Source organism: Coccinella septempunctata, chromosome 3 (assembly GCF_907165205.1).
Source record: "Coccinella septempunctata chromosome 3, icCocSept1.1, whole genome shotgun sequence".
Taxonomy (NCBI): domain Eukaryota; kingdom Metazoa; phylum Arthropoda; class Insecta; order Coleoptera; family Coccinellidae; genus Coccinella; species Coccinella septempunctata.
The window spans coordinates 33667432-33679508 of NC_058191.1; the positions used below are offsets into that span (position 1 = coordinate 33667432).

The 12077-nt window shown below is 37.7% G+C and overlaps 1 protein-coding gene across 2 annotated transcripts in view; it reads right to left on the reverse strand.

Moving 5' to 3' along the window:
- LOC123308998 overlaps positions 1-12077 on the reverse strand; it is a 100833-nt gene that overhangs the window by 22328 nt on the left and 66428 nt on the right. For both annotated transcript variants that reach the window (XM_044891830.1, XR_006537210.1), the window contains exon 2: positions 3652-5299. In XM_044891830.1, coding sequence (XP_044747765.1) covers positions 3652-5299 — 1648 coding nt within the window. The remainder of the gene's footprint in view (positions 1-3651; positions 5300-12077) is intronic.

The window sequence follows — 12077 nt, forward strand, 5'->3', positions numbered from 1 at the left end:
AATTTGCATTGGAACCGAGTTGGGACGCATATTGAATAATTTTATTGTACAAAAACGTTGAATTGTTGTTTGATTGTTAGTCACTCACGAGGCCACTCAGTTGAAAGAAAAACTCAACAAAATATACAGCAAACACTGTACCTATTATTGGCGACCGACATTGTAAAAATTAAAAAAGTTAGTATGTATATGAATTGGGTTTTCAGCCATGCTTGAAAAAAAATTTCATCCAAAAAAAAAGGTGTGAGAAAATATATCTTATAAGTACATAATATATCGAGACATATATACTATTTCAACCATTTCTGAGCAAACTTCAGGGTTGAAAAAATTCCAACCTGTGTAATTTCATTGACAAATGATATTTACCAAGTTTCGTGTTTTAAGCTTGATATACAGGGAAAATAAAAAAGAAGAAAAAAATTTTTTTTTATCTTCGGAGGGGTGTAATTTTTCCGGGGAGACATTTTTCAAGAATTTTATACGCACCTTGATTTTCACCACAGAATCATCTTACATTTTGTCAGTGTTGAGATACACACAATCTATGTAAGTAGGTACTGAATTTTTAAAAATTTCACAAAACTTTTGTCGAATCTAGGGAACACTGTGAAGTATTTCGTGCCAATAAGTTAAAACATGGTATATTTCGAAATACAAACAATAATATACGAAATACTCTAATCATCTCAAAAGTTTCATTTATTCCCAGAAAACAATTCTCAACTGACGATTCACTAGCCGTTAAATATATTATGGTGGCAACAAAAGGAAGCGCCCACCACAAAAACATTCTTAATCGATGGATTGTAAGTGGTGGAGCCTCGGGTGGAGCGCTTGCCTGCCAGAAACTTCCACTTATTTCCGGTGGATTAATTTTTGTGGTGATGCGAAGAAAACCGTTGATAAACAATCCAACTGACATAAACACTTCACATTTTCAAGTGTTAGAAACATAAGAAAATACACAGAAAGAATACATGAGCATTTAGGTGCTTAATGCCCTGGTTAATGCCTCTGTTTTGGTCGAAAAAGAAATACTTACTTACTTATCGCAATGTTTAAAATTATAAATTTCTGATATGGTCGCTGATATGTCATGGATACAGGGCAACTAGTTTGAAGACGACAATAATCATGAATAAAACTCCAAGTCTGATATGATGGCTTCTTGCAGATGAAACGACGTTTTCCAAATTTCAAAACACTATCCCACAAATATGGTCACTTGTTTTTCAAGAAAGGGGTCACCGAATTTCGTGACTTCTTCATTAAGCAAAATTAAAAAGTGAACCATCAATTCGAGCATCAATTTTTGCAGATTTCACAGGTTTTTAAAATATGATATAGACAGCCCCGAGCTTTTTCCTGAAAACGCGGTTTTTCTTGCACAATGCAATAAGAAAATTTTTCTCATATTTTCCAAATGCTTAGGTCAAATCAAATTCCTCGTCAAATTCTATATGTTTCCTACAATGGACGTAGGCAAACGCTTGGAAAAAATATTGTTAGTAAAGTGTCTTTACTCTACCGCAATCTCGACCGCAATCAACTGCTTCACCGAATTCTCTTCGCAACTTTCAGTCAACGGCAGTTTCGTCAACTTATTCTGTATCTGTCCGCTTTTCTGAGATATGAATGATATGCGATGAAAGGCTTCATTCAAAGCCTCTGTACAGTACTGTATATTGGACCGTTTATTAGTAATTCTAATAATTCATATGAGCTGAACAGGACGAGAAGGAGACAAAGAGAGAGATATATACAGGGTGTCCCACGGTGGGTGGCCTATCCTATTAGACGATTACGTGGAACCGATCATAGGATTGTTCTGAAAAAGGGTTTACGCTTCTGATCTATCTGACTGAAATATTTTCAATGTTGCGACGTTGCCGCTTATACGAAAAAAAAACTACAAACTTCAATTATTACAAATTTTAAGTGGGACATCCCGAGGGACATCCCGAGACCCGGGACTTCCCACTATGTATTAAAACTTTTTTCGCTTATCTATCCCCATCTGAGTTTTTTCACTATTACTCCCCTATCCCCATTCTTGATAGTTTTGGAGGTATAAAGGTTTTCCACGAAAAATTGCCAAAAGCATGAATCCAATATATTAGGCGCAGAAAAGACATTTCATATTATAAGAGGCTGAAATTTCGAAAATACGTCACTGAGATCTTGAGAATGACTTTCGTGCAGAAAAACCTCGGTTTGTGATACTTAAACCAAAATTCTTCGCCTTGTCACTCTATACCGAGCTCTATACAAAAGCAACCATTTTTTTCAAATGGAACACCCTAATTTTCATCTGTTATTCTCCGAGAAAATCAGAATAAGCATCTTATAATGTAGGTATCATGTACTAAAAAATCCTCATGGTTTCGGAAATAAAATCAAATTTCTATGAAAGGAGGGTTTTCAGCGTATGTCTCATTCGAGGTCTCATTCATACTAGGAATTGTGTTTGTTAGATAAAATTAACAAGGCATACTTTTAAAACCCCCACTTCAATCGAAATTTGACTTTATTTTCGAAACCATGAGGTTGTCGTATAGGAACATGATACATTATTAGATGCGTATTTCGATTTTCCCTGAAAGAATCAGATAAAAAATCGGATGTTCGATTTGAAAAATCAAGTTTTTGTTGACAAAACGAAAAATTTTGGCACGCCCCTCGGTACACCCTATATAAAACAATCCTAATTTCTTCCACACAAAACTCATCCTTAGGATCTAAGTGACCTATTTCCAAAATTTCAGCTTCCTAAAATATGAAATGTCTTTTCTATGCCTATTCCATTGGATCCATGTTTTTGGCAGTTTTTCGTGGAAAACCGTTAATATCTCCTGAAGAATCAGGAATAGGGCTAGGGAAGTAATAGACGAAAATACTTAGGTGGGGATAGAGAAGTGAAAAAAGTTATGTATAACAATGAAGAATGATCACGCCTAAACGGGGAGGCAATGAATAAAGTAATAAGGATAAATTCAGATGCATACCACCCGACGATATGAATATCGACAAGTGTTACGATCTGAATTGAACTAGCCAATTTGCCATCGTCAAGGCCTCAAATGGAGTACGCTCCACCGAAGAAAAGCAGATGCTGACCATGGTTTCGACCTCATCAGAGCAACATAGCATTTTTCCACGGTGGAGAACGTTTGGAATTGATGGAACTTTATTCAATGTTGGCATGTTCTACTAGGTATTATTTACCCAGAGCATCATCCAACATGAAACAGTGTCCGATTCAATCCCCTCCAGATAGAAACCAAGACGAAAACAATAGCATATGTCCCATATTTTCCCTAATTCAGTACGCCGATTCGCTTTGCGAACGTCAGACGCATGATGAATTGAGAAGTCTGGGACGCGCTCAGATCACGGCAGATCGCGCCAGCGGTACAATAATGAATGAATGATGTTATGTATAACACTTAGGGTGTCCCATTTGAAATAATTAAGTTGGTAGTATTTGTCCGCATAAGCGGCAACGTCTCAATATTGAAATATTTTAATCAGATAAATGAGAAGCGTAAACTCTAGTCGTCTAATAGGCCACCTACAGGGACACACTGGGTAGATATAGGTACATATATGGTGTTTCGTGATAGAAATAAATAGAGGCCGAACATTTACCTGCAGATGTTCTAATAAGGCCCCACTGGTATCGAATTGTGCGGTGCAATCGGCCCAGCGACAGCTCGCCGAATCACCGCCAGACAGCGATTTCTGACTATCCCTACGTTCGATCTCCTTCTGCTTGAACGGAAACCTGATAGTCTTGGGCTTGGACAAGATGGGGGACTTCTGCGACTCAACGGAAACAGGTACGTTCACTTTTATTTCAAGACTGTCCGACACGCCACTGTCCGATGATATCGACTTCTCCACACTACTCCTGTCACTACACACTTCACTAGAAATACCACTGTCGTCCGAACTGCTACTCGTGCACGTGTTGGGCGACGGAGTCCTGTCGCGGACGACCGTCTCACTATTCGATGAACTACAGCAGAAATCGCTTCCCTGAGAATCACCGCGACACTCGGCAACCTGACCATGACACTCGCTGCTGCTCGCGAGATCCACGTGACACCTACCGCTGCCTATTTCCATGGGCGTGTGCATCTCGCTCACGCCGATACACTGGTTAACGCTCGCCAATGCGCCGATGTTGACGACAGGCTGACACACGTTCACAGGTTGACACTCGCCAAGGTTGAGCTGTTTCGGCGTTAAGACGGTCGGCATAGCCGTCTCCAACAGTCCCAGATCGTTGGGCTGTCCGCCCAGAATGTCGCTACGATTGGACCCGTTTAATTTCGAAGGCAAATTGTTCACTTTGACGATAGGCACTACCGTTGCGTTTAATTTGACACAGTTGAAGTTGTTGATGGTTGCGATTTTCGGATGAATGGGTTGTATGACGTTCAGACATTGAGTTCGATTGATTATCGGGATCGCGCTCGGGATGGCGTTGATCTTATCCGTTATGGACGCGAATTGAGGCGCGAATATGTTATCGGGCGGCTTCGGCACTTTTGTGTGGAGATACGTCAAATTAGGAGTGAAATTCACCGTCGATAAAGCTAAAGGAAAGTTTATAATATTATTTACATTGTTTCTTATTGTAATAGTTTCCGACTTGGCAGGGGCGGGTAGAATTTTTCTAGGTACACTTACGGGCACGAACTTCTTGGCTTTGGACGTAGGAGGCTGTTTCTTACTAGTGACACTCTTGACGCACCTGCGCATATTCTGGGCCTTCAAACTGTCAAACTGCGTCTGCTGGTCGACTACCGGCACCGATTTGTTCTTGGCACGCGCCGCTACGCCCTTACTCTTGAACCCGTTCACGGGTTTCACGTGCGTCTTGAAATATTCCGTGATTTTACCTTGATGCATCTTGTTCACCTCCTGTTTTTTGGGCAGCTTACTGGTTTTCGGTTTCGAACACAAATTGGAATCCGTGGTTTTCCTGGCCTGTTCCGGAATCGTCGGGGCAACTTTGGAGCGGCCGTTTTCGTTTGTCCTCTTCTTCTTCTCCTCCGGGCCTTGGCAGTTGGTCCTGTCGTCCAGGTTACGCCTGAGGAGCGGCCGATCTTCCGCGTTCCACGACCAAGGCGAATGATGGGTATTTTGTGTGGGGGGCATCTTGGCTGATTGCGACACTGAATCCTCGGAATGGTTGGAAGCGGTGCTGAACGGCGAGCCGGGGTCTGTGATGTCGCTGGACGCTGTGCTGCTTCCGCTGCAGTCCGTGCAGCTGAGAACGGCCACGCCGCTGAAAGAAACAATAAATTATTAATTAAAAATCACATTCAACGGCAACGGTACCCTCATGCGGGCGAAACTTGTGCAATTAAGGGGTTTTTCAACCGTAGGAGCTCGATATACGGGGTAGTTCGTACATTGTTGAAGTATTTTCATTAAAAAGTGATTCTTTTGAATACAGTAACGACTTTGTTAAGAGGAGAAAATCGGGGGAACACTGGATGAATGGCAGCCCTAGCTTTGGTTTTCTTGGCTGCTGAATATTGTCGCGTTTGGGTTAATAGTCCTAGTGTGCAAAAAATGTATCCATGAGAATTATTACTGGAAATATAAGACATTGTCCCGCCCCATAATCGCAGGCACACTGCAATTATGAATTCTTGGAGTAAATTTCACTCCTTTCCCGATTCATTTCCAATTCCGTCCTATATACCAGACAATACGATTCCAATAAGATTGAAGTCGCGTAAACCTTTATGATTTAACTCTTTCTTTGAATAATAGGAACGAGGATATTTAGCAATCAAAATTGAATACGTGTACTATTTTCAACAAAGAACTAATTCGAATGATTTTGATCTTCTCAGGAAAATAAGGCGTATCCTTAATCATATAAAAACAGGTCATGGTATGCTTTGTTGAAATCCCTAATTGTGAATGCGGAGAAGTAGAAGAAACAATAAATCATCTGGTTAATAATTATCGCATTTGTAAATTTAAAGGGCAAGTAGTACATACGATTTGAGATCAGGACGATCGACATTGGTTGCTTTACGGATGCTACCCCAAATACGAAAATGTGTCACATCTTTGAGCACTAGCTTGAATTACGTACTGAGTCAGTTGAAAAGTAGAAATTACCACGTGAGAGGAGGTAATATTAGGAATATTGAATTAATTGTCAGTTTGTCAGTTAATCTTGAATTTCAGCGTAATTTTGTCATATATCGCTATGAAAATCTTTGCAATATATAAACAATTGAATCGCCGATGTCACTCCATCGTTATTTTTATCGAAATATATCGAAAAACCGTCGAAAAATGATTGTGAAAACAAATTTTATTGAAACTAAAGTTCAAGTTCTTGTTTCTCATAAAAAAAAACAACTAAATTGGAAAAATAGAGACGGGTGACATCAAGACATCCTTTAACTTCAATTTAAAAAAAAAATCAAGGCTTCACGTAAGAAATTGAAAGCGTAAATTAGGAACTAGTGAATGCCGTTTTTGAATGGAGATTCTCGAGGTATTACTTCCCCCTAAGATCAATACATGCAGTTTCCAAATCATTTTTGAATTGCGTTCTGAATTTTAGATCAATCTGACATGTTGAATTCGATTTTATTATTCTACATTTTTCTACCTTCTTTTCTTTCTATTTCAGATAAGAGTTTATGGTTACTTAACTTGGAGAAAACTCTCTGAATTTTCTTTCCTTTATGAGAGAATCGATTTTTTCAGAGCTAGATGCCTTTCAATATCAAATATTTCAGCTTACTTCAATTAATTTTCTACAATCCACTACACTCACAGGGAGAAAATGTTTTTTTACTGGGGTTCTTCTTTAAGCTCATGTATCATATACGAAATTGTATGGTAGTTATTAATTATACACTAACGTTATGCCTCACGTTATGCTAACCTCTGCCCTCTTCTAAAACTTTATCTCATACGCATGCTATGCATGATGTTAAAAGTTATTATGCTCTTTATCAAAAGATTATTATTAAGTACATAATTATATAAATAACATATGAACTAGAATTTTGGCCAGTTATTCATTATTTTATTTCCTGGGTTGGTAAAATTCACATAATATTTTATGACGTATGTGAAGATTGTAAAGTATTGTATAAGATGATTCTCAAAACAGAATATGAATTCAATCTAAAAGGGAGAAGATCTTGATGAGAATTGTAAGAAATATGAAAAATGGTATTGTTACATCATAACTCATCATCATAACTCACGAAACAGAAATATTACGAGCCTCTACCAACAATCAATCGTATTATTTATTTGGTCTTCTGAATGAACTTTGTTTTCTCAGTGCTCAAGGCATACCTACATTTCCTAAGAAATCAGTACAACAAAAACTTCGCGCGATTGGGAATAATGTTATCTTGCATTGAGGAATCAAGTCAATAGTTATCGCTCTTTTAAACTTACTGTTAATTTACAAATTCGAACACCTCGATGTATTGCTAAATGGCAGACTTCATAAGCGACTCGATGTTTTGTGATAAAATTCATAGATTAACGAAATGGGCAAATAAACAAAACAGGCGTCCCCAAGATTTGTTCTAAATCAAACATCACTGTTCGTTATGCACGTAAAACTTATTACTTTCCAGGAATTGTATATTATCGCACCAACAAATTTGGACGGATACATTTTATGACGTTTCGAACGTTGAACACGAGGTATTTATTGGGGTGAGTCATAAATTTTGCCTATTTCGGCAAGCCATCATCATAAATGAATACTGGGAAGTGCAGTATTCGGGCCCTTGTAAACCACTGGGAATGTATATCTTCATTGTGGCATATTTTGCCAGATTTACGTTTGACTGGCATCTTGACTTGTGCCTTTTGTCCAAGCAACTTTTATGATGGCCATTCATAGGGAACCCAAAATATGATGACAGCTAGAGAAGAATAGGCTGAAATTATATATGCATTGGGAAATCCTGAGTGCAAAATGAAATTGGGATTAGTATTTAATTTTTCTTTAATGTTGCTTACGACTTACGAGGTTGCTTACAGGGACTAATTTCGGTGGGAGAAGAATAAGAAGAAGTGAAATTAATTCAAGATTTCGCCCTCTACATGAAATATTTTTCGGTATAAGTATAATTTCAGTATTCATTCATTACTTGAGAACAATTGTGGATATATAGTTGACATTTTACTTATGCATATTGATGAAATAGGGAAAAGTGTCAACATAAACATCTATGCAGTCTTTTTCAAGAATCTTTTTTTGTTATTGTCTTAATTATTGATTTTGTTGCTGCCTCGGTTGCTGCTTGGCAATAAGGAGTATTAACTGGGCCTTGAAGGGTTGAAGGAAAAATCTTAAAATTGTCATAATCACCTGTCATCAAACATTTGACTGTGAACACGTATCTATAACTAGAAATTTTGGATCAAGGGCAATTTAACACTCACAACAGATTTAGATAATTTTTTTTTCTAGAAAAAAGAAACAATTCTTTAAGAATAGTTGACTATGATGAAATTCATTTTACATTGTGACTTTCGGATGTTTGTTTATTGACAATTTCAAATAATTCGGCTATTGTTCTCAACGAACTGGAATTTTGTGTCAATTTATCAGGAAAATGAGAATAAATGAAACTGAATACCTATTTTTCAGGTTAGGTTAGGTTAAAACTGAACGTCTTATTTGGCTTGGCGCAGTGAAAAAACAATTTCTCACATAAAAGTAATATTCGTACACTGTGATAAAATGAATTGGGTTTAGTTATTTAAGTGCCGAACAATGAAGAAATAATACATCTCACGTATTTTGATGAAATTTTCGGAAAATCATAACTCTCAAACTGAAAGTTGGCCAAGATTGAGACTTGTACCAAGAGATTTTCTATTTCCTACAGCACCTAAGAAAAAATCCGAATTGGGCATCGGTGAGCACAATGTCGAATATACGACATAACGCATTATACGAAAATTCCAAAAAACTATAGCTGCTGCTTCAGATTGTTCAACACGCAATGCATTTTCTCCTGAAATAAAACGCAACCCAACCATAGTCACGCATGCATCTCCCACCTGAGAACCTTAAGTAGAATCAGCTGTCAGCGTGAAATCCAGTAGGCCGTATTGTGTAAACCTAACAAAAGTGTACGCCGGAACGACACAAAATTAACCTATTACCGCAACAAAAACAAACTTACGTTGATGCACCTCGGTCACGATTCGACGACAAGAACAACAATTTGTCCGCTGGCCATTCAAACAACGCACCAAGAAAAACGGAAACAAAACTGAGGTTATCGACGGAGTTCAAATCGACCAAGTGAGCGTTATCGAAGAACGTCTGTGACGCCCGCCATGAGGCACAAAACTAGCCGTGTGCTACCTAGAAAAGCGGCATCGTCGTCACATTTCCAAAATGCAATAGCGACAAACGAGGGGCACGAACGAAGGGACAGGGACGGCTTTCAAGCTCGAAGAAACAAGGGGCACACGGTGGCATAAAAACTCGTTTCATCAACCCTTCGAATATTGGATCTGGAATCTGGATGGACTAGAACTAGACCCTTATTTAGTTATAGTGTATCTTCGAAGAAGTAAGAAGAAGAAGAAGAAGAAGTTTTTTGTATTTGCCCATTTATAGAAGTCCTTAAAGTCATAAAACCACCCACAAATATATTAACCCTTTGAAGGTCCACTAAACTGATTTTAAGGAGCAATTTGTATAGTGTAGGTATAACGGTCAATATAATATAAGTGTATTGAATAATTTCACAAGTGTTCCTTTCTAACGTGACTTGATAAGACGTTATTATCGACTAAATTGTGAAATTACTTCTATAAAAATAGAAAATTTTCTTTTATACACGATAAATCGAAAATCTCGAGCGATACTTCTGAAGTTGATAGAAAATCCTACGAAAGTGGCGTTTGTCTAACGAATGTATGCCCGAAAGCGCCTATTAAGAGTGCTATAACCGTTGAGAGAACCTGAAGATAATCGGTTTTTGCCACATTCCTTTCGACATAATACCATAATAGTACCACAATACCGTAAATTCGGGTGACGATTGTTGCCTTCAACTTGTCATATTTTCAAAATGGTGTCCTATTTTTATCTAAAAAAGTGGTTCGAATATGTTTAATGACTCAAACTATTGATTAGGATATATTCAGAATTCGGATATAAATTTTGAAGAAAATAAAATATACTTGTCCAAGTCACCCATCGATTTGGGAGGCTTGGGACACAAGTTAAAATCTATTGATTTCTCAACTCTCAAATGAAATAGGTGACTTGGGACAGTGTATAGTTTTGAAAAATTAGAATTTGTTATTATATAGTTGAAATTCGGCAAGGAAATTAAATGATCAACCCCTATTACAGCGAAAGTAAATATATTGCAACTCAAATGTAGAAAAACTAAACAAAACAAGGAAACTTTGATTTCACTCATTCTTTGGTCATTTCTCTGTGGAAATAACGTAAAAATAACCTGCAAAAAATCGGCATATTTCCTGCTGCCAATGCGCCGCTTCTATCAATTCGGCATTGTCCCAAGTCACTCTACGAAACAACAAAGTAAATGAATGAGATGCGTGTTGCCGTAAACAACCTTGTTTCATGACATATCTAATATCCCAATATCCCACGTATCCAAAAAAAAATTTCACATGCACAAAGTGAAACACATGTACAGGACACTAGAAAGAATAAGGGCCATAAAAACGCGCTTTTACTCTACTGAATTCGTTAATTTTTCCTGTCAAATCAAACGCTCTGATCACGGCAAACCCAACAGGAATTAATTGTTAAACTAACCGAAAAGACGCTACAGAATCTTATAAGTTTGTCAATGCACTCATAAATGTTGAGAAACAAAGAAATCTGCAGGGGGGGTGATTGTCCCAAGTTAAAGGACTGTCCCAAGTCACCCGAGGGGCAAGCTAGGTACCCTATTCTGCCTTTTTTTCTTATTTATAGTTTGTTTATATGATACCTATCATAAAGGTATTCCGAATTTTTTTCAATAACTAACCGTTTTCGAGTAATTCCAGCTTAAAGGTGTTTACCGAAAGTATACCTTAGAAAGGAGAACCAAAATTGTCGATCAGTATTCTGAATTTGAAATCACTAACTGTGGGTGCTAAAACCCTCAGGAAGCGTCAGCCTTTTTACAAGAAAAAGCTGCAAGGAATACTATTTCGCCCCTTAAGAACCACCTTTATAATATAGCGAATCCGAAAATCAAAGAAGCCTAAGGTTGTAAAGGACCACGCAGCAAATTGAAATGATTTTTCAGCCTGTGCACTATATTATTTAGTGCTTCTCTCGTTTTCTCTTTTTTTTAGCTATGATTGAGATTGAGAAAAGAAAAATAAATTTGAAGACGTTCTGCCATCAAATCAGTCAGCAGAACAGTCCAAGTAGGCAAACAACTTCAATATCACTATACCTACTATCGTGCATAGACCTTCATTTGCTGAAGCGTTTTCCGTAAACTCTAGTAGGTATATACGCCGAATTACATTTTACCCGGTACACTAACCTCTGCTGAAATGTTTTTCATACACAAGCTGTTTCTTTGCAGTAACTTGTTCGATAAATTAATGGATCTTTTGGCTGCAATCGTGTTGCTTTTAAGTAGTTAACACAGTCATCATACCATACGGAAGAAATATCAACAGGCCTGTTAGACGTTTACAGAGAACGGATCATAGGACTGTTCCGAAAATTTGGGTACTAGAGTTTACGCTTCTGATTTATCTGACTAAGATACTTTCAATGTTGCTACATAGTCGGATAGATCAGAAGTGTGAACCCAAATTTTAAAAACAATGCTATGATCTGTTCTCCGCAAACGTCTAATAGACCTGTCTACAGACCTGTAGATCTCAATGATGTCTCAGTTTTCCATTATCGGTGGATATTTCTTCTGTATGGTATAACGACTGTGTTAACTACGCAAGTAACTGCAAAGAGCTTGTGCATGAAAAAACATTTCAATTTTTCTTTCAACCTAGTGGCTAACAATTAAACAACAATTCAACGTTTTTGTACAATAAAA